Below are 27,419 nucleotides of genomic sequence, written 5' to 3'. Positions count from 1 at the left end.
CAATTGCTTTAAAGGACTATCATGAGAATGATACTTTTTGTAGAGTGCGCAGTAAGAGTAATTAAATGTTTGCTATTAGTAAAGTTGGAGGGCCGGGTTCTTGATGGCAGGGGTAGAAGGAAGAAGGTTAAGGTTGGAGAGTAGGAATGGGCCCAGACGTAAGAGATTCGCAGTTAATTTTGAAAGAAAAGCCAGGGCTGGATTTTTGGCATGTGAATGATGACCTACAGTTAGCTTAAGGTTTTTTTTTTTTGAGGCAGAGTTTCGCTCTTGTTACCAGGCTGGAGTGCAATGGCGCGACCTCGGCTCACCGCAACCTCTGCCTCCTGGGTTCAAGCAATTCTCCTGCCTCAGCCTCCTGAGTAGCTGGGACTACAGGCATGTGCCACCATGCCCAGCTAATTTTTGTATTTTTAGTAGAGACGGAGTTTCACCACATTGACCAAGATGGTCTCGATCTCTTGACCTCATGATCCACCCGCCTCAACCTCCCAAAGTGCTGGGATTATAGGCATGAGCCACCGTGCCTGGCCTAGCTTAAGGTTTATGAGAGAATAAGCAGTCCTGGGCAGAGTGAGCAGGATGCAATATAAAGCAGGGAGGTAAATTAGAGCTTCTAGAAACTTACTGGATGATGGGATGATGAGAAAAGGATGCCTCAGGCACTGCATGGGAAAGACACTACACTTTATGATCAAACTGAGCTGCAAAAGAGCATGCTTACCTTTTTGATCTTTTAGTATTTATAGGCACATAATAAATGTCCAATTTACTTTCTTCCCTCATGAGACTATTCCTTCTCCCCACTTTTTTTTTTTTTCACAAAGTGAGATGCCTTGATTTTGAAAACTACAAAGGCTAAAAATTATTTAACTTAATTGCAGTCTCGCCACTTGGCCTCAAGAGTTTCAAACTTTATCTGAAACCTTGAACTTCAATGACAACATGCAAAATTTGGAAGCTATATTTTGGCCTTTTTGCTTTGGTTTTCTTTTCTGAAAATGTGGCAACATTCTGGCTGGCCTTGTTTCTCCCTGGTGTTATGTTATTCTCTGACATCAGCACAGATATATTCAGCCTGACATATGATATTGGCTGGCATGAGAAAGAAGGGGAAGATGGCTGAGTTTATGAGCAGGGCATGACAGCTAAGCTCGATACTAAGTGACATCTGCAACAGGTGTTTCTTGGGACCGGAGTTAGGAAGGGCTTCTTCCTCTATTTTTAAAGTATGGGTAACACTTTCACAGCTATACAGAAACTGTGAAAACTACATGCTCGTAGCTGTAAATTACAATCAAGATATAATATTTATTATCACCAGGGTGGAGGAATTCAGTGTCTTTCTTTTTGTTTTTCTCCGTTTCTGAATTAGAAGATTCTCATGCCTACGGCAGAGGTCCCGAGGTAAGAGGATGTATCTGCTAAGTGCATAAGATTTTGTTAGTTCAATGATACTATATCCTGTACGTGGCAAACTTTTATGCCTACAGGATTGAGAGTCTTCTCTATCCCTAGGGGATCATTAAACTTAGCCAACTGTCTGGGAATTGACAATGACAGCATAATTGAACAACTGAACACTTTTTATTTCCAATAGAGGATTCTAAAGCATTCTAGCTATTAAGCAGTAAGAAGCCACTTCCATCAGAGCTGAGTAGGCATGTTTTCCTCCACAATTTTTGTTTTACTACTTTTAGTGACTTTCAGAACCACTACTAGCTGTTTCCATAATAGAAAGTAAACTGGTGCAGTGAGATATGGGGTAAAACATCATAACATCTAAACCATTTTTTTAATATTATATCTTGGTCTTTGTGACCCCCCAATTCTCAGTCTTCACCATTCTTTCTAACCATAGTGTTTGGCAGACAGTTGAATCCAAGAAATACTGGTCTGGATTTGATCTGGTTCTCTAAATTTTGAGGCTACAAACCACAAAGTACTTTTGAGGGAAAACAATTTCATTTCCGTGTCCAGCAAGGTACTACGTGAGTTTACTCACTAATTTGCCTCGACCTAATTTTTAAAAGATACATAAAATAGGAAACCAGTGCTATTCATCTTGTTTGCTAATCACTCTGCAGGTCTAATACTTTTTCTTCATTACTCATTGAATTAGTAAAGAGCCAGCATCAGAAGAGAGAATACCCACAAATAGACATATTTATAAAAATGTATTTGTATACCAATTTTCTTTATCTTCTTTCTTATAATTAGCAGGTTATTATACTTGACCCTGGCAAAATATTTTAATTAGGCTATCCATGGCTATTTCAATAAACTTGAATTTTTTTTGACATTTCAAACATAACCTTGTGTGTCATTCATGCCTGCCTCCTACTATTTTAAATGTATAGCATGTTCCAGCTGCAGAAATTACCATGGTTACTTGTTATGCCAATAGTGAACTGCAGTTGGCATTTAAAAGTATTGTGCTATCTTGCCTCTGCATTGAAAATGACATCAATATCTCAATAATCTCAATATTATGAATTAATACAGAAACCTGGAGAAATGTGCCTGAGACAATTATTGGTCATAGTGTAAGAAGTTCTTAGCTACAGGTCTTTAGGGTCTTTTAGGGGTTCTTTGGGGTCTTTTTTTGGTATGCATTATATCCATGTTCTCTAAGAGCTCATTTTAAGGCCAATGTGATTTTATTTTATTAATAGTATTGTTGAATAATTATAATCTTAATTCGTCCTTTTCGTACTCTCCTTCAGAAATGCACAGAAGTTCAGTTCTTTTTTGGGTGGAAAATGATTCACATTTAATGTGAAATGATTAACAGAGAACAGAAAAAGCATGGCTTGCTAAAGGTACTCTTGCATCCAAGGATGGTATCCAGGATTAAGTTGATTTGATCAGAGTCCTAATTCTCTGCTGATCAGTTGAAGTTTCATTAAGGAAGGTTCTAGTTAATAAATAGTTTTCTTCCAAGTTACTATTTACCACTCCTTCTTCAGAAAAGTGCTTTAAAAATTCTTGGGGTCATTTTTTCATGCCTCTCACAGATCTCTCAACTTTATTTGCTCAAAAGACTTTGTCCTGCAAATCACCTAGTAGAGGAACTCAGAACAATGATACATACTGCAGTATGGAGTCTGTGCTTACCTGCACTGGTGCCTGCACCAGATGTGAGGTCTCCGCCCATCAGACCACCTATGGATTAAAGAGGAAGATCAAAAGGAGAAAGGCTAAAGGCCCACAGAACAAAACACTTTACCTTTAGCAACCTCAGTATTTTGTCCTCTTGCAACAGTCATAAACTTGTAAAGTACGACCTAAGTCAGATGGCTGACATTTGTTTTATTGTGCCATGCTGTGCTCAAACGTTAAAAATACATTCAATCACTGACATTTTGCAGAATCTTTTTTCTAAGAAAGTTACATTTAAAAAAATCCAGTCTTTGAATGGTCTAGGTTTTTTTAAGGCATTTTTATTAAGTCTAGGTTTTCCCTAAGCAGATGTTTCATAGAAAGCAAAAGAAAGAGTAGGTCTATAATATGTTCAGATGACCTCACATTTGATGTTTAGTTCTTTGTAAATAAGCTTTATACCATAAATTCTGTGCAACGTTAATCGTCCAGAAATTTGATAGTTTCATCAATTTACCCACATTTCCTACTCAAATCTTATTGACTGACATAGTAAAACAAATTTCTCACTGGCCCCAAATTAAGAAACGTGTGCTTATTCACGGCTAACTTAAGGAAGTATGTTAAAATTTGGCAATGTTTACTTATGAGAGCCAAGAGATTTCAATAAGATATTGAATATATAAATTAATTTTCGTTTTGAAAAAAGCAAGATTTAGCCAAAAGAATAATAGTGAGACTATTATCTAGATTTTCTAATTTTTCTAAGTGATACTTTATAATTATTAGTTGGTTCAGGTTTTGGAATTAAAAGAAAATGTTCGTTAAACTTTTTTTTTTTCTTGAGACACAGCTTGCTCTGTTGCCCAGGCAGGAGTGTAGTGGCAGAGTGGCAGGGTTACAGTTCACTGCAGCCTCAACTTCCCAGGCTCAAGTGGTCCTCCCACTCCAGCCTCCTGAGTAGCCGGAACCACAGACACAAGCCACCATAATCAGTTAATTTTTAAAAAATTTTGTAGAGACAGGGTCTCTCTGTATTGCCCAGACTGGTCTTGAAATCCTGGGCTGAAGCAATCCTCCCACCTCAGCCTCCTGAAGTGTTGAGATTACACTGTGTGACCCACTGCATCTGGCCTTCATTACAGTTTAAGCAAGTGTTTATTATTTCTAATCAGATAATATTTTGGAAATAAAGTATCAGATTTTTTACAAAATGAACATGAGTTTATCAGATAGAAAAGTGATCTGCATTCGAGTATGATCTGAAAGGAATACATGTGGTTACTGAAAATTCATATAAAAAATTTCAAATGTATTCAAAACTCAAGAGAATGGCACAATGAAGTCCTTTGTATACATTTCCCAGACCCGAGATTTATTAAGATTTTTTATTTGGCTGAATTTAATTGTATTTTCTATATAAAGCTTCTGTAATAAAAAGTAATATATGTTTGGTTCTAATTGTAAGGCAGATATATAAATATTCTTCAGGAAAATTCCTCCATGAATAAACTACTTTTCCTACAGGTATGTGTATGTAAGATATATTAAAAATTTCCTATGGAGTACTTTTTAAAGTATGAAATGCAAATATATAATGGTTTACTGTATGTGACTTAGAAATACAATTATTTTTGATACTGCTTCTGGAAATATAAAGGAATGGCTTTGTTATATTCAGTACGCATTGGCTTGGTTCCTACTGTGAGTCTAGCAAATCAAGAGAACATTCTTCCCTTCAATGCTCTTTAAATCCAGTGGCGAAATGGACACATATTCAATACAATTCATCATAATGTGTTTTGATTGATCTAAGTATTAAGAATGGATGAACTTTTTCTGAGCAATAATTTATTTTCTCTTGGACACTGAATTGAACAACAGCAAGTAAAAGTGCAGAGACAAATTTGTGGCAGGTGCGCATGTATTTAATTAACCTCATTTCTGACTCAGCTTTGTTTTTATTTCACATGTCTTACAAATGATGCTATCTTATCATTTTTCCTTTCTGCCTTAAGTCCTTTGTGGGATAAGTTACTGTAAAATAAATAAAAATTGACCCATGATCGGGCGCGGTGTCTCACGCCTATAATTCCAGCACTTTGGGAGGCCGAGGTGGGTGGATCACAAGGTCAAGAGATCGAGACCGTCCTGGTCAACATGGTGAAATCCCGTCTCTACTAAAAATACAAAAAATAGCAGGGCATGGTGGCGCATGTCTGTAATCCCAGCTACTCAGGAGGCTGAGGCAGGAGAATTGCTTGAACCCAGGAGGCAGAGGTTGCAATCAGCTGAGATCACGCCATTGCACTCCAGCCTGGGTAACAAGAGCGAAACTCCATCTCAAAAAAAAAAAAACTGACCCAAATAATAAATAACTAAATGGGATAAATGCTATCAGAGAACACAGGGGAAGATTTCAAGAAGTGATAGCTTGCCAGTAGGAAAAGGGAAAATGGCAAATTTTAGGCAGGCAACAAGCGTAAGTAAGTGTGGAGAGAGGATATCTGACGTCCTGTTTGAGAGTATGTGGTTAAAATACAACCACAGGAGGAGATAAGAGACATAATGAAAAAGATAAATGATAAGAGTATGAAAGATATTTAAAGACATGCTGAAGAGTTTAGGCTCTATCATGCAGGAGACCTAGCTCTGGGGTGGATGGTAAGCCATGAAGGAGAGTAAGCAGAAGACCAGAAATCATTCTCATAGATAAAGCGCAGTCTTGGCTTTTGCTGAAAGTGGTTCCTGCCAATGATTTGTTAACACCACATCCTTCTGAGGACATACCTGTGTTACCTGCACTTGGAGGTCGATGTGTTACACCAGGAGACATACTATTCCTCTGCAGAGAAGGGTGAGCCAGTGGCAAAAGGTTGGGGTTTCCCAGTGAGCTGACAGGGTTGCTGTACACCAAACTGTTGTGGCTGGACACTGGGATGGAGACTGGCATCTCGAAGTTGGGAGGTGGAACAGCCTGCAGGAACAGACAAAAAAATAGGTAAAAGAAAAGAATTAATAACAGGAGCTCTTCAAGACAGCCCTTATTTTTCCAAGAAAAATTCTACATTCCACACTGCGTAGTGTCTAGAAGACCATTAAGACGAGTTCTCAAGACGTTCAGATCATAAATTGCTTTCTTAAAGCTTAGAAATCTTTCTTTGCAACCATTAAAAAACATTTCAGTTTTGTTTAAAACAAAGCCCCATTTCAGTAGACTCCATTGTCTTTGGATTCCATTCTATTAAGTATTAATTGTTCATTTGTGATATCCAAATCTAGTGCCAGAAATGACTGCAAGATCAAAGGTGCATGATTGTGATGACTTCACAGAGAAAAAGGATTAAAATACAAACCGAAGCCTTTGATTTAATTGCTTATTGAAGCATATTTATGTAGAAGTTTAATGATAGAAAATCATCTCGAAGCATGTGAATAGCACATATACCTTAATTATTATTTTTTAAAGTCTGTCTTTTAAAAGTAACTCTAAAGATAATAGGCATTTTAAGATACAGGATTCAACAGAGCATGTATCATTCAATAATTCACATTTTAAAGTGATAGTTCAGAAAACATTATGTTTCATATTTCAGTATGTATCTCCACTGACAAATGGCAAGACCTGTATCTCAGTTGTGGAAATTGGCAACTATTTAGTGAACTGAAGCTGTGTGGATGTCTGATTAGATTAATCCAGATTTCGATTATTTATTTTTGGGTAATTATTTTGTCAATTTAAGCATAATCATGTTTAGCTTTCTGCTGTACTAACTAGATGGACATAGGAACATAGTTGTAACTACTCTTTTTTATTTTAGGTATTACAAGTAAAAATACTCTTTGAATATAAATGCCAGAGAACTCATATGGTATCAGAGCATATGGCATTCTTAATATAAAATGGACATATATATGTGTGTGTGTGTGTGTGTGTGTGTGTGTGTGTGTATATATATATATATATATAGAGAGAGAGAGAGAGAGAGAGAGAATAGGATTTATAGATGGCTTTAAGGCATTCCCTCGGTGGTTCTCAATAAGTCATTGTGCAAATTGAAATGCGTATGTGCATGAGGCTCAGTTGGTTGGTTGTTGTTGTTGTGGTTGTTTCATTTTGTTTTTACTATTGCTTTCCCTTAGTGCTAACGTCCACTTTCTGTTACTGTTTGGTTGGCTGGCCTGCATCACACATCTTGCTACATAATACTTCTCTGTTTATCTTGGTGATGATCACAATACTTTTCTCTGTTTATGTTTATGCTCCCTTATTCTTTATTTCCCATTTTTCTTTTCTTCCATGTTCTGGACATGCCAATACTGACAACAGTAAATGCTTTACATTAAAAACTCTTTTCTTTCACATGTCTTTGAATTTCATTGTTTTATTTTATTTTATATTATATTTATTTTATTTTTATTATTGTTGTTGTTTTTAGACAGAGTCTTGCTCTGTCACCCAGGCTGGAGTGCAGTGGCACCATCTCCACTCACTGCAACCTCTGCCTCCTGGGTTCAAGCAATTCTCCTGCCTCAGTCTCCTGAGTAGTTGGGACTATAGGCACGCACCACCACGCCTGGCTAATTTTTTGTATTTTTAGTAGAGATGGGGTTTTGCCATGTTGCCCAGGCTGGTCTTGAACTCCTTAGCTCAGGTGATCTGCCTGCCTTGGCCTCCCAAAGTGCTGGGATTACAGGCATAAGCCACCACACCTGGCCCAATTTTGCATTGTTTTAGAGGGAAATAAAAATGTTCAGGTGACGTAAGTAATATGGTCATTCTTTATTAGGCTTTATCTACTGTAAACAGGGGAAATAATTTTTGGATAGACATCATGACATAATGGAATATAAATGTTTGACAAGACATCAAATAATGAACATAGCCTTGCATTTCCAGCCCCCTTTTAACAACAAAAATTAGTGTATGCTGTGAAGTCAAACTCTACAGCATGAACAAAATATTGCATTTCTTCATCAAAAGGCCAAAAAGATTGCTCTAGCACATCCAAGAAAACAAAGTAATGTGATTGTACTAGGTATATTCTCCATTTGCTCCATCCAGACTCACTCTCTATCCCCTTCACTCTGTGGTATGCCCAGGAGCTGACCCTCCAGACTCTCCTTGCCCTCTGGCTTCCTACTGCCAGTGGAGGAGGAACCAGCAACAGCACAGAGAGCAGGAGGGTAGCAAGGTCAGGGTATTTTCTTCTAGTGTCATCGTCCTTGCTGGGCCACAGGCTGGCTGAGGTTGCATTCTTTTAGCAAAGACCCCATCTCTTTTTGAGTTGCTCTCTCCTACGCACATAGATCTTTCTATGCTCTGGTAATTTTCCCCTCCAGTTACTCCTTTACACCTAGAGATAGGAACAGCTTCTAGGTTGTAAGCTCTAATGTACTTCATTATTCTCTCAGGTTTCCCTTAACTCTATCCATCTGTAAACAGTCCTTTTAACAAACTCTCTTCAATTACCTGTTAGAGTTTGCCATCTGTTTCCTGCGGCAACCTTGGGCGGTAATGGTAACTCTCTAGATCTAGAATAATGTTACTCTACAGGGGTGGGACTGTCTTTTTAGGGAGCAGTTTGGAAATCTGTTGGATTATCTTTGGGTACCACAGTGACTGGAGGGTGTGGCTACCACTGTGGCTCAAGCAGTGCCATATCTTGCCTACATCACTGCAATTACCATCCCAACAGATTTACCTGCTCTTGTCCTTGCCTTCCTTTGTATTTTCAACCCAGAAATCAGGCTGACCCTTTAAAATCTTAAGGCATGCCAACACTCCTCTGCTCAAAACCCTGTGAGAGCTGTCATCTTAGAGTCAAAACTCAAGATGAGAGTTTTTTTCTTCCAATGGTCAACAGGCCCTATAAAGTTCCAGCTTTTGCCAACCTCCTCATCTCATCTCCTAACAGCTTCTGCCACCCTGCCTCATTTCCATGGTGAACTGCATCACCTCCTTCAGGTCTCTGTTCAAAATCTGGCCCTTCTCTTGGAAGCCCACACTGACAACTCTATTTAATCCTGCAATGTGTCCTGCCCCTTGCCCATATCCTGATCTCTTTCTCCTGAACTTTTCCCTGTTGGTTATAAAATTATTTATGATGTCAGTTAAATAATGCCTGTTTGCTATGAGGCAGTGCAGAGCCTACTCTACTTCTTATTATATAAACTTAATATTTTTCTTCAAAGGAGAATTTTTAGGAAGACAAGTACTAACACAAAAGTGGAGCTATTTACTGTATCTTATTTGTTGAGCAGTATACTGTGCTGTATAATTGACATACACGTTATGATTTAACCCTTTCAACATCCCTTGACTATAGATGTAAGTCTTTCCTTTCAAATTGGTGAGATTAAGTAAGTGGCCCAAGGCCATCTAACTAGTGACTGAGTCTGTTGCTTTTGCTACCAAATCACTATACAACACGGTATAAGTTTTTGGATAGAAATAAAATATTGTAGTCAGAAATCGTTCTGTTCAGTGAATAAGGACTAGATATTAGAAGCTCACTATCTGTGGACCATGTAAATAATAAACTAAATCTGTTCTGATGAAATGTGCACCTACAGTGGAGTATCTAAGGTTTTAGGAAAAAATAAATCTTAAAGACTCCCTTCTTCCATATTTACTTAGAGTTGGTATTTTAAAGCCACCTTTGGACTACAAATGTTTTAATTTGAATTCACTGTTACTACTTATAAATGTTTATTTAACTGTTACTAGGTATCTAAGGCTCTGCTATAAAACTACATCTTCCATGAATGTGCTATAGAATGTTGGTTGTGATATAGAGAGCAAAGCCTATATCTCCCTCACCCCGGGTGATTACATGCACTTCCAAAATAAAGAGGATTATTAATAATTATGTAATGAGTTCTCAACTATCCTAACAACCAGTTCAGTGAAAGTCATTCTACTACTTCCTTCCTCTGACTATTATCCCCCAAAATTAATTCTTCAGTTTCTAGAATTCTGGATCATAAACAGTGATGATAATGATTATTACAAAATTCATTTGTGATTGGCTAAGCAGTCAGATATAATTAAGATATAAGTGTATACTTCAAAAATCCAAAATTCACAAAATATGCCAACACCATTTATATTCTATTTATCTTTTGCTTTGTTTCCTTATCTATATCCAGAACTGCTATATTAATTTTTAAAAATTTTATTTTATGTTAGATTCAAGGGTACATGTGCATTTTGTTACATGGGTATATTGCATACTGCTGGGAACTGGATTTCCCCAAATACTGAACATTGTACCCAGGAGGTAATTTTTCAAACTTCACCCTGCCTCACTACATTCCTCCCTTTCAGAGTCCCCCATGTCTATTATTTCCATCTTTATGTCTGTGTGTACCCGTTGGTTAGCTCCTACTTCTAAGTGAGAACATGTGGTATTTGATTTTTTGTTTCTGAGTTAAAGAAACTATCTATAATAATTTTGAAAGCCAATTATAAGCTTAAAACTGAATACGCCAAGATGATATTTTAGAGAATCAGAATGAACACTAACTAGCCCTTTTATCAGAAATCTCAGTTACCGTCCAGGTTATGTAATAAATTGCCATTTAACCAGGCAGGTCATTTAATCTTCGTTGACCTCGATTTCCTTATCTGAGGCATGAAATGGTGTATCCATGAAGGGATGAAGCTGCTCTAAACATTTTAGGGAATGCAAATGCTATAATCACATAAATATTTCTAAGAAATTGGCATTATTCTTTTTCTCCCTGACTTTTCAAAATTAGACAACTTGAAAGCATTTATGTTTAAACATTATTTTTGTCTAAAAAATGAAAGCCAAAAAGTAGTTTAAAAACACTACACTTGCAAAGATCTCAGGGCCACGCTCCAGCTTTTAAAAACACACAAGATAGGAAGAAAGAGAATTTGGGGTGATTAACTAAAACACTGTCAGAAGAACTGGCTATGTAATTTTCAGGGCCCAGTGCACAGTGAAAATGTGGGGGTCCTTCTTTAAGAAGTATTAAGAACTTCAAGACAATGACCACAGAATATTTAACCAAGTGCAGCCCTATGAGAACAGGGCCAGGTTGAGGGCCGATGAACCCGGTCCCAGCATTTAAAGACACAGAGGTGACAGCTAAAATCTTTTAGTTTCTATCCCTGAACAAAGTGATCATGGTTACTGTAGTGAGTCATGATCAGGAAAGTATCTGAACTCTTATCCAAATCCCACTATTTTCCCAAACCTACCACAAGGAAAAATCCAATAAAAAAAAAAAAAATCAAATAAAGCAGTTTAAGTAAAATACTTTTAGTTAATAAGCTTTCTTTCATTTAATGTGAATGATTGAACTGAATCTTCCCCCCCCCACTCTTCTTTTGCCACTAATGGACACCTTTAAATTTTGATCAACGACTACCAGTTGCTGGGCCCTAGGAGACGAAAAAAAATCACACAACTCTGATGATTCGTAAGTACCAATTGCTGGTTATCTAAATGTCCTCAAGGCTGCCTGACAATTCTATCATGGACTTGTTCATTCCCTCTCCATCCCCTATTCCTCACCATGTCTAACTTCTCAGTCATCTTTCAAGCACCTGCTGTCCCCTTCCCCAGTAACTACAGAAGCTAAACTAAATTTATATATAGAAGGCGGGCGTGATGGCTCATGTCTCCAATCCCAGCACTTTGGGAGGCCAAGGCAGGCAGATCACTTGAGGTCAGGAGTTTGAGACCAGCCTGGCCAACATGGTGAAACTCTGTCTTTACTAAAAATACAAAAATTAGCCAGGCCTGATAATAAGCGCGTGTAGTCCCAGCTACTTGGGAGGCTAAGGCAGGATAATTGCTTGAACCTGGGAAGCAGAGGTTGAGGGGAGCCAGGATTGGTTTACACCACTGCACTCCATCCTGAGGCACAGGGAGAGACCCCATCTCAAAAAATAAAAATAAAATAGAGGTCATTATATGGTCACCCGCTCAGCGTCATTCTACCCACCTACTGCCTTAGCTACACCTGGCTCCATCTGTAACTCCATCTTGTTTAGGTCCCATCCTTCTCCCCTTTCTCCAGAAGCCTTGCCATTTTATCTCCGTTGTACCTCTATGTTCAATCTTTTCCTTCCTGCAAGCATTTCTCTGCATGTAAATAATCTCAAGTGCTTTCATTTTAATTCCTCTTTTGATCCTACATACAGCATTATTTCTCTTTCTTCTCAGCCCTCTATTTTGAAGAATATATATACTGTTTCTTTCCACTTCCTCCCTTCCCTTTTACTCTCAGCCAATTTGCACCCGCCTCTCATTCATTCAGCCCCTTTCCTGACTTCTGCTGGTTCCTCAGACCGAGGTGTTTTTTTTCTTACTGTGAAGCCCAGCATGAACCATGGCAAACCCAGCATGAGGAAATGCTGGTCGACATAGTTCCAAATCACCCATGAATTATTTCTGTAATTGAGGAATATGGGCATAAATTATATATACCAACAGGTGACTGCAATATTAAATTTTCTATTTTAAAAGGAAAACTCTTCAAACTGGGTCTTCAAAATAGAAAAACAGTCTTGTAATGTTTTTAAAGAGGTGGAGACACTCTCTACATACAAAAGGCAAAGTGTCCTTGCCCTGCTATAAATGTTTTAGCAGCTGTGGAAACTTTCAACAAAATTGACTTCCAGCAACTGAGAGTGATGTACAAAAACTGGGCTTTTCATCGTGGAGACTGAAGCACTTACTAAAGAGATGCAGATTCTGCGGCACAGCTTGGAGCTGGGGGCTCCTCACAGCTATGCTCTATGTGGTTTTTCAGCCCCTGCCACACACTACTGCACCCTTAAGGAATCACGTGTCTTGAATATGAACTTTTTACATAACAGGCTGAAATCCTATGAGGGAATCTAGGTGTGTATCGCATGTCTCTCTCCCTAAAGTATGAAAAAAATGATCCAATGTGCATTTCTCCAGAACTTTAGGGGTTAAAACTCCACCTATATTTATGATTGCCTCCCCTGAATGATCAGCAGTACTGTATACAACTGTCTTTATTCCAACTAAGCAGGTGATTCTTACTATCTGACATGCCGAAGGTGTTCTGCATTAACATCCTACATTCACAACCTTAGTGCACAGCTGCTCACACCAGTGTATTATATGGCAAGAGAAACTCAGACCATCAGAACTAAAAATTGGCCCAAAGGAGCTGCTTTCTTTCCTTCTTCTGGGCCAAATAAAATCCCAATGGACATTTTATCATTTAAGAATTCTGGACATAACGAGTATGCATGGTTGCATATGATACTAAATACTCCATTTCATAAAGTACCCACTATATATGTGTGCAAATACTACTCAGTTTTCTGAAACCCTTAAGAATTTACAGCACTTAACTTTTCTTCATGATACAGTGTATTAATAATTCTGATTCAACAAAAGTTCTACTGCTGGTATCATTTCATTTAACAAAGAAGCAGATAGGTATCTATGAGGATAGAAATTTTAATATGCACACATTTTGAAAGTAAGTTTTTAAATGTTCAATTAAATTTAATACAGGTTTGAGTGTGCAGCTACTATGGTAAGTATTAATTTATCTTGTGAGTGCAGTTGTGAATTTGGCCTTGAGCTTTGTCCCCAAATATATGCACTTGTAATCACCAAAACATACTCTCACTTCGGTCTCTAATTCCTCAGGTTTAGGCTGTTTTGCTAACTTATAAAAAATGAACGTTTTTAAAAAAGGAATTGATTACCTATCAAGGAGCTTGTATACAATTAGGGTTCAGACACTAACGTTAGTTATTTAGAGGCATGTGAACCTTAGGTTTCATCCCCTTATGCCACAACATTAACATTATTTGATTGATCACAGAATCTAATAAAAAGTATATACTTTCTCCTATATATGTGTACAACAAAATAATACATGCAGTTATTTCTCTTAAATGTCTGGCAAGGCATATGATTGACTGTTAGAATGTTTTTCATTTGGTTAAAACAAAAATTAGCCAAATGTTAAAGCATGGAAAATGTTGGTGGCAAAGCAGATAATAATCTGATAAAGCTTTAAAATCACCCCAGCACACAAACATGTTGAAATCTTACCATTAGGTTTCATGCAGTCTGTTCCCTGCAGCGAGCATTAGCTTTAACCCTTCAGTGCTGTTGTTGAATTTCATGTACAAGGAGAGGGGCTGAAGTTTTATTCAGAAATCAGCTTGCATGTAGGTGATGATTGTCAGTTTACATAAAAGAACTGCCGATCCACTTGTGTATCTGCTCTCAGCAAACAATATGTAATCTATATATTTTATAGCAATCCTCAAACTTGTTTGGAAGGAGATTCCAGTGTTTCACTCGTGTATTGCAATTTGCATGGACTGTGTGTTTAAAAGATTGTGTAAATCCAGGGTGTGGCTCATAAATCTTTCTCTTCCTCCTATGAACTGTTCTACCTCAGAATGAACTTGTCGATGGCAACTCTGTTAGATTACATAATTTCAGCATCCTTTAGGGTTTGCTTTCTAAGTGAGCTGCCTGTGGGATAGATGGCTATTTTATCTGTTTGACTTTCCAAAGAGTCTTAGAGAAAGCCATCACTGAGAGGGTTAAGGTATGTTACTGCAGCAGTTATCAGCAGACCAGCCATCTACCTTTGGTACTTACAGGAATTTTATGACTCTTGATCATATTATCAAATTCTTCATTAATTTTTTTGTATTTTTCTTCAGTGCGTGGGGTGAGTGCATAAGAGGAGTCGGGATCGGGGCTTTCACAGCCTTTGTTTTCTTTCTTGTTCAATGCCTGCCAGGTTCAGAGAAATATCAAGAGTAAAAAAAATGAAGGGTGTTCCGAGTACTTACACACAATCTTTGCCTGCTGATCATTAGATCAATATCTTCGTTAATTTTCCTGTACTTGTCCTCAGACTCAGGGCTGTGACCTACTGAATCGTCCGCATCGGGGTCTGGGCTGTCACAGCCATTAAGGCCCTTCTTTCTCAACGTCTGAAATACATAATTTGCAAAGTTCAAACCTAGACAAAGGCTGTAAGAGACATTCAGGGGCATTAAAGAAGTTCAAGCTGTCCACTATTACAGGTGATTACACATGTGTGATTCTACTAAAGAAGAGAAACCAGTTAGAAACTGAGTCATTTCAATCGAGCGCTCATCAGCAGTTTAAAAAAATAAAAGGGAAAGATTCGTTTTGGAACTAAATTCAGTCAATGAACAGAGAGCCTAAGGACTAAAGTTTCATAACACAGAATTCATATACGCTTCAAATACCTAGTGAGAGGCAGTTACAGTAGAAAACAATTAAGGTGGCAAATTGCAACACTCTCTTCCCACAGAAAAGTTAGAAATCAGGACGTTACATGATTTCCAAACCTGTGATGAAGACAAAAGCTGAAACGTTGGAAACAGATCCAAGTGTGAATTTAAACTAAGGGTTGGCATTAGTGGTGTCTGTCCCCACAACCCCCACTTCTGGAGTGCTTGACAACTAAAGGGTATAAGAGGACCCAGTTAATATTCCCAACAAGCATCGGTGAGAAAGCTCAGACATTGTGCTTATATAAAGAGCTACTTTTGTTTGTTAGGGTTCTCAATATGTGAAAATCTTATCAAACTTTATAATACTGAGAAGTTCTCTTCCTACACATAGGTGGAAAGAAAAGTGAAAACAGTGAGCTGAGTAAGGAAGATGAACACTGAAAACAGGTAATCAAGTCATTAACTATCAAACCAGGAAGGGTAGCTCCTGGTTTTTCAGCTGAGTAGGAATCACCCTGAGACTGACACGTGAAAGTAAAAAGTAAAAAGTCAGTGCCTCATCTGGAACCTCCTGTCTCCTGGATGTGGGTCTGGTCTAGTCTCAGCTGTCACAGAATAATAAATACTAATGTAACATTGTAACAGAAAAAGTGTGAGTTAGGAGTCCCAAGTTTTACTTGTTTTTTTAAATTTGAGACAGAATCTCTCTCTGTAGCCCAGGCTGGAGTACAGTGGAGTGATCTCGGCTCACTACAACCTCCACCTCCTGGGTTCAAGCGATTCTCCTGCCTCAGCCTCCCAAGTGGCTGGGATTACAGAGGTACATCACCAAGCCCAGCTAATTTTTGTGTATTTAGTAGAGACGGGGTTTCTCCATGTTGGCCAGGTTGGTCTCTAACTCCTGGCCTCAGGGAGAGGCCTCAGCCTTCCAAAATGCTGGGATTGCAGGCTCAGCCACCACACCCTGGCCTGCCTTTTTTTGTTGTCGTTTAAACTGATGGTTGTCAACTTAATTGTATACAATTCGATTTACAGAGATAATGTTATGTTTTTAGGGATCATAAAACTTCTGATTAATCATACAGCTTGCCATGTTAATTATTAATAGACTAGCAACATTTCTGAATTTTCCTGGTACCACAAAGATCTGTTATAAAGAGATGCATACCTAAGTGTCTCTCATTAATGGAAAGTTCAGCAGAGCTCATCTTTATTAAAGGCAGAATTCACATACAAATAAAGCAAAAGCTGCGACATCAAGCTAAGGAATTCAAAGCCGAGATAACACCCCATCTTTAATTCATGCAATTGGGGAAAATAAATAAAACAACATGAGTTAAAAAGGGGGTGTCAGTCTTAAAAATCTAAACTCCTTGGCTCTTATCAATGTGTAACATTATTTAAAATTAGTTTTTGAGGCACTGAATGTTTTCACTTAAAAAAATCAAGAAAGCTATCATTTCTAATATATCTAGGATACACAGCGGCTCTGTAAATATTTATTAATGTTATAGTCGTACAATATAACAAATAAACATATGGTTACAGTTTATTATGTGGTAAAATGTTTGAATATTAAAATGAATATTTTGACACAGTATGATAAAATATACATTTACAATCTTGGGGAATTTATAATTGGTGGGGCCACCTGTCCCCTTATCATGGATCTTCAGGCATCATTTTTCATTCATCATAAGTACTGTTAGAAATTTTCTACAGAATACTATGAAGAACATCACAATACATTAGAATAAAAATTTTATTTACTAACTTAACTTCCCGTGCCTCATGCGCTTTAGTTATTATCTCAACCACAAGAACATTCTTCCAGTTGATAACTGTTGTATTATGATGTTTGTTTCTGCTTTGATCTCTGCATATCTTTGAGCTTTTAAGAATATTTTCTGAGTGCTCTGCATTATATTCCACATATTTTTCATAAGAATTCACTTGTACAGAGAAAAATAGGTAAGATCAAGAAAATATTATTTGACGTATTTTCAAAAGTTATCTGCCTATATTTCTAAAAGGCATGCTAAAAATGTTCTTTCTTTTTTTCTTTTTTAGAGACTGAGTCTCACTCTGTTGTCCAGGCTGGAATGCAGTGTGGCATTATCATAGCTCACTGCAGCCTCCATGTCTTAGGCTGAAGCAATCCTTCCACCTCAGCCTCCTGGGCAGCTGGCACTACTGCTGTGCACCACCACACCTGGTTAAAAATTATTTTTGTAGAGTCAGAGTCTTAATATGTTGTCCAGGCTGCTCTTGAACTCCTGGACTCAAGCAATGCTCCTGCCTCAGCTTCCCAAAGTGCTGGGATTATATACACAAACTATGGCAACCTGCCAATAATTTTCTTACATAAACCTTTAATTTGAAGTCTTCCACAGTTATTATTTAGGCAGTAGATTTTTCAGTGTGCACCCAAATCTTTTAACCAATAAATCTTATTGTAAAAATTATGGTTGTTTTGATATGCAGATTTCTGACAACAGAACGCAAGGGTTAGGAGAGGCCTATCAACTGTCATTACAATCCATCTGGCACATACATGTGTGCTAAATATTCTCACAAAGCTTTCAGGGGGTAGACACTGTGTTTGGTTTATAAAAATTCAAACATCAATTACACTTTGTTGAAAGATCTCCACAAATATTAACCCATTATCTCTCACAAGTCTTCCATGAAGAGTTTCGGTAAACCCGTGCCAGGTCTCAAACCCACATGGCCAAGCACGATGACCCAAGGTCAGACGATGACTGTTTGCTTCCTGTCTGGAGACAGTGTGGAGCCCACCCTTCCCCTGCCTGTTTTCCCACACTTGTAAAGTGATGGGTGCAGATTAGATCTCTCTCACTCATGTAACTGTAGTAGTAAACTGGACACTGAAATAAGTGAACTAGAAATTTTAAAAAATTAGGCTGAGGGAAAATTTCAAGTATGAAAATATAACTAAAATACTTATTTTCTTAGATGTCAAATTTTAGTCAAGAGTTGGAATGCATATTGGTCCATAAAACACATCAGTTTATGAATGGAAAAAAAAAACAATTAGGTCAGCAGCTCACTTTGTACCTGAAGAGTTATATAAACTATTAAACAAACAAGGCAGGTGGCATGAAGTCACAAAGGAAATGGCAGTGATGAGGAGCAGGAAAAACGTGGCTCATTTTCTCCCAATACATTCTTCTGTATCTGACTGCATTATCTTGCTATGAATATCGCCCAAATCTAAGTAATGATTCGAGTTAAATTGTGTTATTTAAAAAAGAGCATTTTGAGATATACAAACACAAAACTGAAGAGCAAATTAATATTGAGTTCCAAATTCCCATAATCACATAACCAGAAAGAACATCGAAAAAATTGTTCGAAAATATTATCCTCAGCTGAGTGCCTGTATAACACATTTCTGCCAAGAACAAATGATTATGGTGGAATTATAAAGCTCTGAAAATGGAAGTGATGGCACAAACTTGAATGCCATAGTGTGAATGTGCAACTATAAGAGCAGTTTTATCTTTATTATATTAAAAATCTACAGCTGTTTAATGATAACAAAAGAATTTCTGTTAGATTCAGCCAAGTCTGTCTTTATCACAGTAATGAATAGTTGATATGAACTAAAGGGCTGACTAAATGGATAAATAAGCATTATTCCTTCAGGCCCTTTTCTAGCAAAATCAGAATCTCTGCTGTTGGCCTTTGAAAGCTTCTCTGATCTTTTACAAGTGCCACTGGTCAGGTAATGTAGGTACTTCAGTTGTTATTCTTTTACAGGGGCTAGAAGTCCTAGATGTATATACTGTCTCTCAGCTGACTGACTATGGTTTAAAAAGATTTATTCTCGTATGTCAAGATAAGGCAAGAGACCTAAAACCACCAGCTTCTCTCGTTAAGTATCTAAAGAGACTCTTTCCTCAGAGAACTCAAGTAAATCTTGAGTAAGCCTGTATACTGAAGTCAGCTTTCCACGTCAGAGTGACACTGTTGAGGTAGATCTATCAATTACAGAGGCTTCTGGGAGATTTTCACAAGACAGCGATTGTCATACTGTGAGCTGAGAACAGCCGTTTCCTAGAGGAGTAATTGGATTGACAGAAGGTGACATATTCCAAGCAATAAATGGGAAAAAGAGTCCAGACAGGTAATCCAAAAACCACGTGGAATCTTTCCTCCCAGACATGTGGACATATGGACCCTGCATCATTACATTTGCTCACTGGAAAAACTTGAAATATGTACAAACTGATGATGATAGGTGACAGGTGCTTCAAAAATTCTAATGAAATAGAATTTCATTAGGGAAACAGATTCTATTTCATTACTGAAAGGAATATAAATGAAAAAGAATGCCACATGGCGCTCTCATTTCTTGTTTTAGGCATTATGTTATCAACTAGAAAATCCTTTTCCTAGGCAGTGATTAAAACTTATTTTTCCCTTCTTAAATACTATTTTGTTATTTACAAAAGTTTTTTCCTTCTATTCTTTTAAAAATGATCTCTTATTAGTAAAAACAAATAACTAAATTATTGACCTTTTTAATTATATGAAGTTGTATTTTTATATTAATGCTATTTAAGTAGAATTCAGCTTTTTTTCAGAGAACCACCATCACAGACTAAACGTTTTCAACCACTCAATTTCTTTACATATCTACAAAATCAGTCCTCAAGAATGTATATCGTCATCATCATCCTTTGCCTGTGCTGGGCCATTTTACAGGCAGAAAAACCTGGAGAAACCCCCAAATTACTCCAAGTAACCTTTGTTAAAAATCCAAGTAATCACACTTTCTTGCGTAAGTAGTGTGATCTTTATAGAGGGCTGATGTGTCCAGAACACATGCAGGAATTATTACTATTAGTTGCATGAAGGTCATGCTTACACAAAAGCCAAGAAAAAAAACAACATCAGCTTAGAAAAGGTAGTTTCTTTTCCTCTGATCCTAAATCATTTTGTGCTTGTCATTCACAGCTTTATGAAGATAAGCATCTACTCTTAACAAGGTGAATAATCTTTAGGAAGTAGTAAATTCACGTAGGAATAGGAAGTGCAGTTGAAATGAATGCTGCCTATAAATGGAGTTTCTAAGAATATTTCCTAAATGTGTCTCCATATTGGTGTGCTAGTACTCATGTTGCTGCTGCTTCCTGACCCTTTATCATCTTTGGAGTGGCTACCTTGAGGGTTGTGCCTAGTGACTTACTTCGTTTAAAATTTATTCGGCAAATGATTATTGAAAACCTACTACGTGCCAGATACTGTTTTGTGCGCTTACTTGTTAGGAAAGCAGCTAATACAAATTTAAAACCCGAAAGCTCTGACCTGACCTATAATATTGTATTTTTTTTGCCTTAGGATGGGGGATGATTAGATGTCAAGAAATTTCTCCACAGGTTTTAATAAAACTGTAAGCATTGTCTATACTATTTCTCCCTGTAGTAACATAGTCCCTTTTCTTTGTTCTTATTCTAGAAATGAAAAGACACATTAATATATTAAATTTAGTATGATCAGCAGGTAGACTTTAATTAGACAAGCAAATCATATCCAATACAGAGTACAAAAATTAGATTTTACTAAAAATTATTTACTTGAGGTAAAAATTTTAATAAAAAGTTGAAAATATAAAAACATACAATACTGTATTCCTCTAGGTTATTTATTAATTCTCATTCTAACCAGATATCAACTTCTACTGGGGAAGGGGTGGAGAGAGTTGGAGATTGCCATTATTTCTATTTTTACGTGCTCCCTCAAGAGATAATCTTAATATTGGAGCTCAATTTTTTTTTTTTTTGCTAAATCATTTTCATCTTCAAATAATGGAAATAAAAGACACACAAATTAAAGACTTGAAGACTTTTTATGTATTGAACACAAGGGAACATCCACCAACTGTTCGAAGGGACTCAAATTATTTGACATAAACATTCAAATGGTGTTAATTATTGATACTGTAGGCTGGATGAGGCCAGCAAGCATCATCTGGCCCTTCCTCATGCCCACAGGGGTGAACAAGAATGGTGCACACAAGCTGCATGACTTTCCTTCTGCATCCCTGCTCAAGCTGGGCTCTCCTTCAGGAATGAGCCCACCACTCTCTGTTCCTTCTTCAAATGGCCGCTGACACATTGTCTCTTCTCTTTAGACTTCTCTGATCATCTGGGCTGAGTCAGTTTCTCCTTCATTCATGCACTCATTTTACTCTACACATTTTTCCATTATATTCTTAATCACACATTAGTGATCATTTATGTGTTTGTCTCCCTCTGTTAGATTGAGATGTCCTTAACAAAAAGCACTTTGCTTTACCCACTTTAAAGTTTCACCACAGAGCAGTCTGACTTACTGTAGGTGCTCAATAAATGCTAGCCGAATGAATGTGAATGGAACACACATTTCCACTTCAATGTTAATGTATGTGGAGGTTTCTTGACTTGACCGAGGCTGTCTGGCTGACTAGAGGCAAAGACCGTAATAGGATCCAGACCCCTTGATATGTATTTACTAACTGCTACTATATGCCAGATGCTGCCTATGGTCCTCTGGATGCTAAGATGATTTTTCTGAACATACGATAAAGATGATTTGTTTATATGTTTTTCTTTTTGCTACCATGAGCTGGTGGAGGTTAGGAATAGTTTATTAGTCATCTCCTATCACCAGAACAGAGCACAAGGCCTGGCAAGTGGTCAGAGCTTACTAGATAGTTGCAGCATTCATTTCAAAATGAATAGATGAACAGAACAGAGAAGAATGTTCACATATTACAGGGAGGAAGAGTAGTCTCATTGCAGTATTTTGCAACTGCAATTTCTTTTTTTTTTTTTTTTTGGCCATTTCGTACTATGTTAAAACTGGGTGTTTTATTCTTAACTCACAAATTTACTATTTTTAAAATGTACAGTTTTTAAGGCAGAAAGCAGTGTAATGTAGGCTATGTATGATTTATACTATGTAGGAAACATTATAACTCACAAGTTTTACATTACTGAAAGCTTAAATTTTGGGGGTACTGGTCTAAATAGAGACCCCCAGAAAAACTGAGCAGTCAATGAAATATTTAATGCCAGAAAGTCATAAGCATACAATCTCAGTGATCAAAAGGGGAGCTGGAAAGAGGGCATAGAACTTTCAGCATGGAAAGTGAAAAAAGGGAGTGATATTTTAGGCAGAAGGTAAAGGTTAGAAAAGGAAAAACAAAACCTTTGCAGGAAAGAGCACAGGGAAATCTGTGAATGTGAGTCAGATACTATAAATCTGAATTAAGCATGCTTTCCAATTCTTGGGCAAAGTTCATCATTTTCCCCCATTCCTGGATGCTAGTCTACTGCTCCAATATTCTCCTGGGCTTTCACATTGGTCTTATTCTGGGCCAACCTTTGCCTGCGGGAATTCATGGAAAATCAGGGTGACTCTGGGGCCAATCAGATGATTCAGGCTTCCTCAGGACAGATCAAGGATATGGTGTTTATAAGGATTCTTCCACCAAACCTCTCTTGGAACCCAGACAGGGCATGCATCATGAGTTGGCCTAGAACAGGGCTGAGATGGGGAAGTCTGGCACACATTAGTTGTGAAACACTCCCTGAGATCCTCAATCCAGCAGAAATGTGAAGCGAAATACTAAAAAGAGAACATTCAACATATAACGATTGAAATATATGATAGTATATGCGGTTAACCCTACACACACACACACACACACACACACACACACATTTTTTAGGCGGAGTCTCACTCTGTCACTCCGGCTGGAGTGAAGTGTGTTGCCATTTCAGCTCATTGCAACCTCTGCCTCCTGGGTTCAAATGATCTTCACACCGCAGCCCCCCAAGTAGCTAGAATTACAGGTGTGTGCCATCATGCCTGGCTAATTTTTGTATTTTTTGGCAGAGATAGGGGTCTCATCATGTTGGACAGGCTGGTCTTGAACTCTTGACCTCATGTAATCCACCCACTTCAGTCTCCTAAAGTGCTGGGATTACAAGCATGAACCACCGTGTCTGGCCTATCCTAATCATCTTTATAATAAAAATTAAGAAAAGAAAGGCTGGCAGGGTGTAGTGGCTCATACCTGTAATCCCACCACTTTGAGAGGCTGAGGGTGGATCACAAGGTCAGGAGTTCAAGACCAGCCTGACCAACATGGTGAAACCCTGTCTCTACTAAAAATACAAAAACTAGCTGGGCATGCTGGTGTGTGCCTGTAATCCTAGATACTCAGGAGGCTGAGGCAGGAGAATTGCTTGAATCTGGGAGGTGAAGGTTGTAGCTAGCTGATGTCACAACACTGCACTCTAGCTGGGCAACAGAGTGAGACTCTGTCTCAAAAAAAAAAAAGGAGAGAGGCTTTTCCTTATATACACTGTGTATACTCAAGAGTATACTTTTTTTGAGTACTCACAGAAAAGTATACTTTCTTGAGTATGCAAAGCAGAGTATACACAGTGATTTCTTAAATAAGGAAGGAAAAGACAAGACAGACTATAAATTAAACAGAGGTTTAATTAAACAAAGGTTGAGAGAAGGAATAAATTAATGAAGATCAGAGAGCAGGTTTTTTGAAAGTATAAAATGTGTAATAATTGTAACTTTAAATACTAACCTTTTTTAGACTATGGCATTTTACTTGCAAATGGATTACAGGGACAAAAAGGCTGAATCTTGAGGCACTGATGCTTTGCAAATAGCATCTTTTATAAACCATTAATAACTTATTTTAACAAAAGATATAGATGTTATCCTGGGTCATCAAAGTAAGGTCAAATCATCTTTTTTATTTCCTAGTTGTAAATGCCTTTTTATTCACTTTGAGTCTATGCATGATTAGTCACTTGAAACGAGAGTCACTTACACCCTACATCTTTGCATTCACCAGTCACTTCAGAGCTATCTTTTGTAGTCACCACATTTTCTCATTTCTATAGGATTTCCCACAATCTCTTCTACTATATCATTTCTTTTCCTATTTAGTCTCTGGATTCCAGCCTATTCCTTCTTTCCCATTCCTCTCCCATCTTTCCCTTCCTAGCAAATGTCACAACCTACTTGTTCAAGCTGAAAACCCAGAAATCACCCCTGATTCCATCATTTCTTGACTCACCTATCATTACTTTTTCGAATTGGTCTCCTGTGCTTTGTCTGTTTGTTTTCGGACTCCCACCTTCCAGTCAATCTTCCTTCGTACTTCTGTCAGGGTCTTAGTAAAATGCACATCTAATTGTATGGCTGTTCTTACAAACCCTCCACCTGCCTCTAGGCTCATTTCCTCTTGTCTTTAGCATGCTCTGTGTCTTAGCTCGTTCTCACACTGCTAATAAAGAAATACTAAGATTGAGTAATTTATAAAGAATAGGTTTAATGGCCTCAAAGTTCCACACAGCTGGGGAGGCCTCACAATCATGGTGGAAGGCAGAGGAGAAGCAAAGTTATGTCTTACGTGGCAGCAGGCAAAAGAGCTTGTGCAGGGGAACCCTCATGTATAAAACCATCACATCTCATGAGACTTATTCACTATCTTGAGAACAGCATGGGAACGATCCAACCCCATGATTTCATTACCTCCCACCGGTTCCTCTCAAGTCAAGTGGGGATTATAACAATTCAAGGTGAGATTTGGGCGGGGACACAGCCAAACTGTATCACTGGGTTTTGGCCAAGGGGTGAAATTCATGTTATTTGCCAAGTCAGCTCAATCCTTTAAAAACACTCCTTTGACATATGCCATTCCGTCCTTGCTAGAATATCCTCATTTACTCCTCCTCTCAGTTACACAAATCTTAATTGTCATAAGACACCCTAATACCTAATACACTCACTTACTTGGTGAAGTTTTTTCCTAACTCTTCTAGAAGGCACTCAGGGACTCCTTTCTCCATGCCTTTGTACTGTCCTTGACCTTTTTGTTTTTTTATATGTGGTATGTTATATTGTAATTTATCTTTTAACATGTCTGCTTCACCACCAGGTAGTGAGTTCTGTAAAAAAATGGGCATCTCTGGTCCCCAACATAGGACTCGTTTAATATGTGTGGGCTCAACCAAGATTCTCAGTTATGGTTCACGCGATAAATGAATAAACAAACAAACTTGACAGCCAGACTTTCTAACAGTGACAGACTAATTGACATGAGTTGGGTGGTCTTGCAGGGTGACAGTACCATTTATTTATTTTAATAAGACTGTTACCTCAAAATGTAAGGAGTACACGTTCTGGTGGGTTAAAGCAGTCACTGGAATGACTTCACGATTGCTGCACAGGACATCCCTGTGGGAGCTGAGAGAATGGAGGAGGGAACACAGACTATTGTATCTGGGTCACAAATGCTGGGATTTTTCTGTGTTTAGACCTGCTCAGAGTCTGGAGTGTGATGGGCTCCCCAGCCATCTGTGGCTGCTGCTGCTGCTCTGTTACCACCAGGAGGACACATACATTTGAGAAGCAAACTTACTGCAATCAACACCTTTGTGCATTGTCTTCTCTATTTCTACGTCTCCCCTCAGAAACAAGGACGTTACCCTTGCACTTTAAAGAATCTGTTAGTTGGGAACTCTAGTTTATTCAGTTTATCATAAAAGCAGAGTATACACAGAACTTTCTATAAGGCACTGCAAAATAAAGACTTGAGGTTGGCAACTGATTTACTTGTGTCATGAAAATTTTGATCATACCCGAGAATTTATGATATCAAAATCCTCGTTTCTGAGCCAGTCAGGGACTCCAGAAATGAAGATTGAATTGTTTCCTTTAATTCCTGTCTCTGTCAGATTGAAGAGAGGTAAAGAGATCTATCTAATGGGCTTGACCCTGGCCTACTTTTCTCCTGGGCCGGCCCTTGTCCTGATGGGGAACATTCTCAATGTGGTTTTCATGTCTTACGTCACAGGACCAATATCACCAATAATAGTTTTCAATATGGGATAGCACCAAAAACACTGCAAGTTATTTTCTATTCTTCAATTTCTTAAATGGCAGGTAGAGAGATGTTTCAAGGACCAATTCTAAATTGTGAGCACAGATTTCATTTATGGTACTCTCAACTCCTTCCCACATAATACCTGATATTCAAATCTTTTTTTAATTGATTTCTCCCTCTCCCTAATAAATCAGCCTGCTGTTCAAGGAGTGGCTATAAGCTATTCACTCTTGAAAATTTTCATTTTGGTTTTGGTTATTCTATAAGGATCTGACAACAATGAGCTGGGAGGGTCTCTTGTATTCTTTCTCCCCAGTTAATATGCCCTGTGAAGACTCGCTTAGATGCTAATTGAGGGTTTTGCCTGAGCTTGTAATCTGCCATCCCAGAGACTGCCATTGACAACTGTTAACACATACTGCTTAAAACCCGTATTGTTCCAATATGTGTAAGAGAAGTGAAGTATCAGGAGTGCAGAGCATCACTGGGATTGTGGGAACAGAATACGTTAGCTTGTGGCTGCCTCGGGAGAGAAGAGTCTCAATGTATTAGAACAAAGCTCTGTGAGAGAAGAATCTTTGTCTTTTTCACCTCCGTATCCACAGCAACTCGAGTGTGCCCAGCACTTGGATGACATTCAATAAATATTGTTGATGAAAGAATAACAGAATTCAAGGCTGTAGCAACAGAGGTTCTTATTTAAAATGGAATTACAATGAAATCTGAAAACACATAGAGGGCACTTACTAGGTTTGTATACATGCTGGACATATATGCTGCTTCTACCCCTAGTAACACCCATTCCTTAACCCCATCATCCCCAATCCTCGTACATAAACTTAAATTAGAAAAAAAACATGTGGAAGAGAGAGTTAATAGAATTAATGTCTCTCATACTCCTTAGAACCATGTAATTAACATTTATTGCATATTGTTGTTATCTGTTTTCCTGCTTTTATATCATTTTCTAGATTATAAGATTCTTGCAGACTAGAAGTCTCTTGAGAACCTTCTATCCTTGGCAATTAGTAGGGTATCTGACAGTAGAATGTTGCTACAAATTGGTTAACTTTTCTGGATAGGTGTCCTATAGGGGAATTGTGACAGCCTGATGCTGTATAATAGAGAGGC

At 37.9% G+C, this 27,419-nt stretch overlaps 1 protein-coding gene across 50 annotated transcripts in view; it reads right to left on the bottom strand.

Annotated features, from left to right (window-relative positions):
- MEF2C (myocyte enhancer factor 2C) overlaps positions 1-27,419 on the bottom strand; it is a 177,141-nt gene that overhangs the window by 25,044 nt on the left and 124,678 nt on the right. For 34 of the 50 annotated variants that reach the window (XM_054252121.2, XM_078365224.1, XM_078365213.1 and 31 more), the window contains 3 exons: positions 14,945-15,088; positions 5,893-6,079; positions 3,118-3,165 (listed from right to left, as the gene is read on the bottom strand). In XM_054252121.2, the coding sequence (XP_054108096.1) occupies positions 3,118-3,165; positions 5,893-6,079; positions 14,945-15,088 (379 nt within the window). Of the gene's footprint in view, positions 1-3,117; positions 3,166-5,892; positions 6,080-14,747; positions 14,886-14,944; positions 15,089-27,419 lie in introns of all 50 variants that reach the window. The other 16 variants (XM_008991829.5, XM_002744774.6, XM_078365233.1 and 13 more) reach the window with 1 other exon arrangement.

The sequence above is a fragment of the Callithrix jacchus genome, chromosome 2 (genome assembly GCF_049354715.1).
Source record: "Callithrix jacchus isolate 240 chromosome 2, calJac240_pri, whole genome shotgun sequence".
In the NCBI taxonomy this organism is placed as follows: domain Eukaryota; kingdom Metazoa; phylum Chordata; class Mammalia; order Primates; family Cebidae; genus Callithrix; species Callithrix jacchus.
Note: the sequence above shows the minus strand (reverse complement) of the source record. Positions and strands in the feature narration are given on the sequence as shown.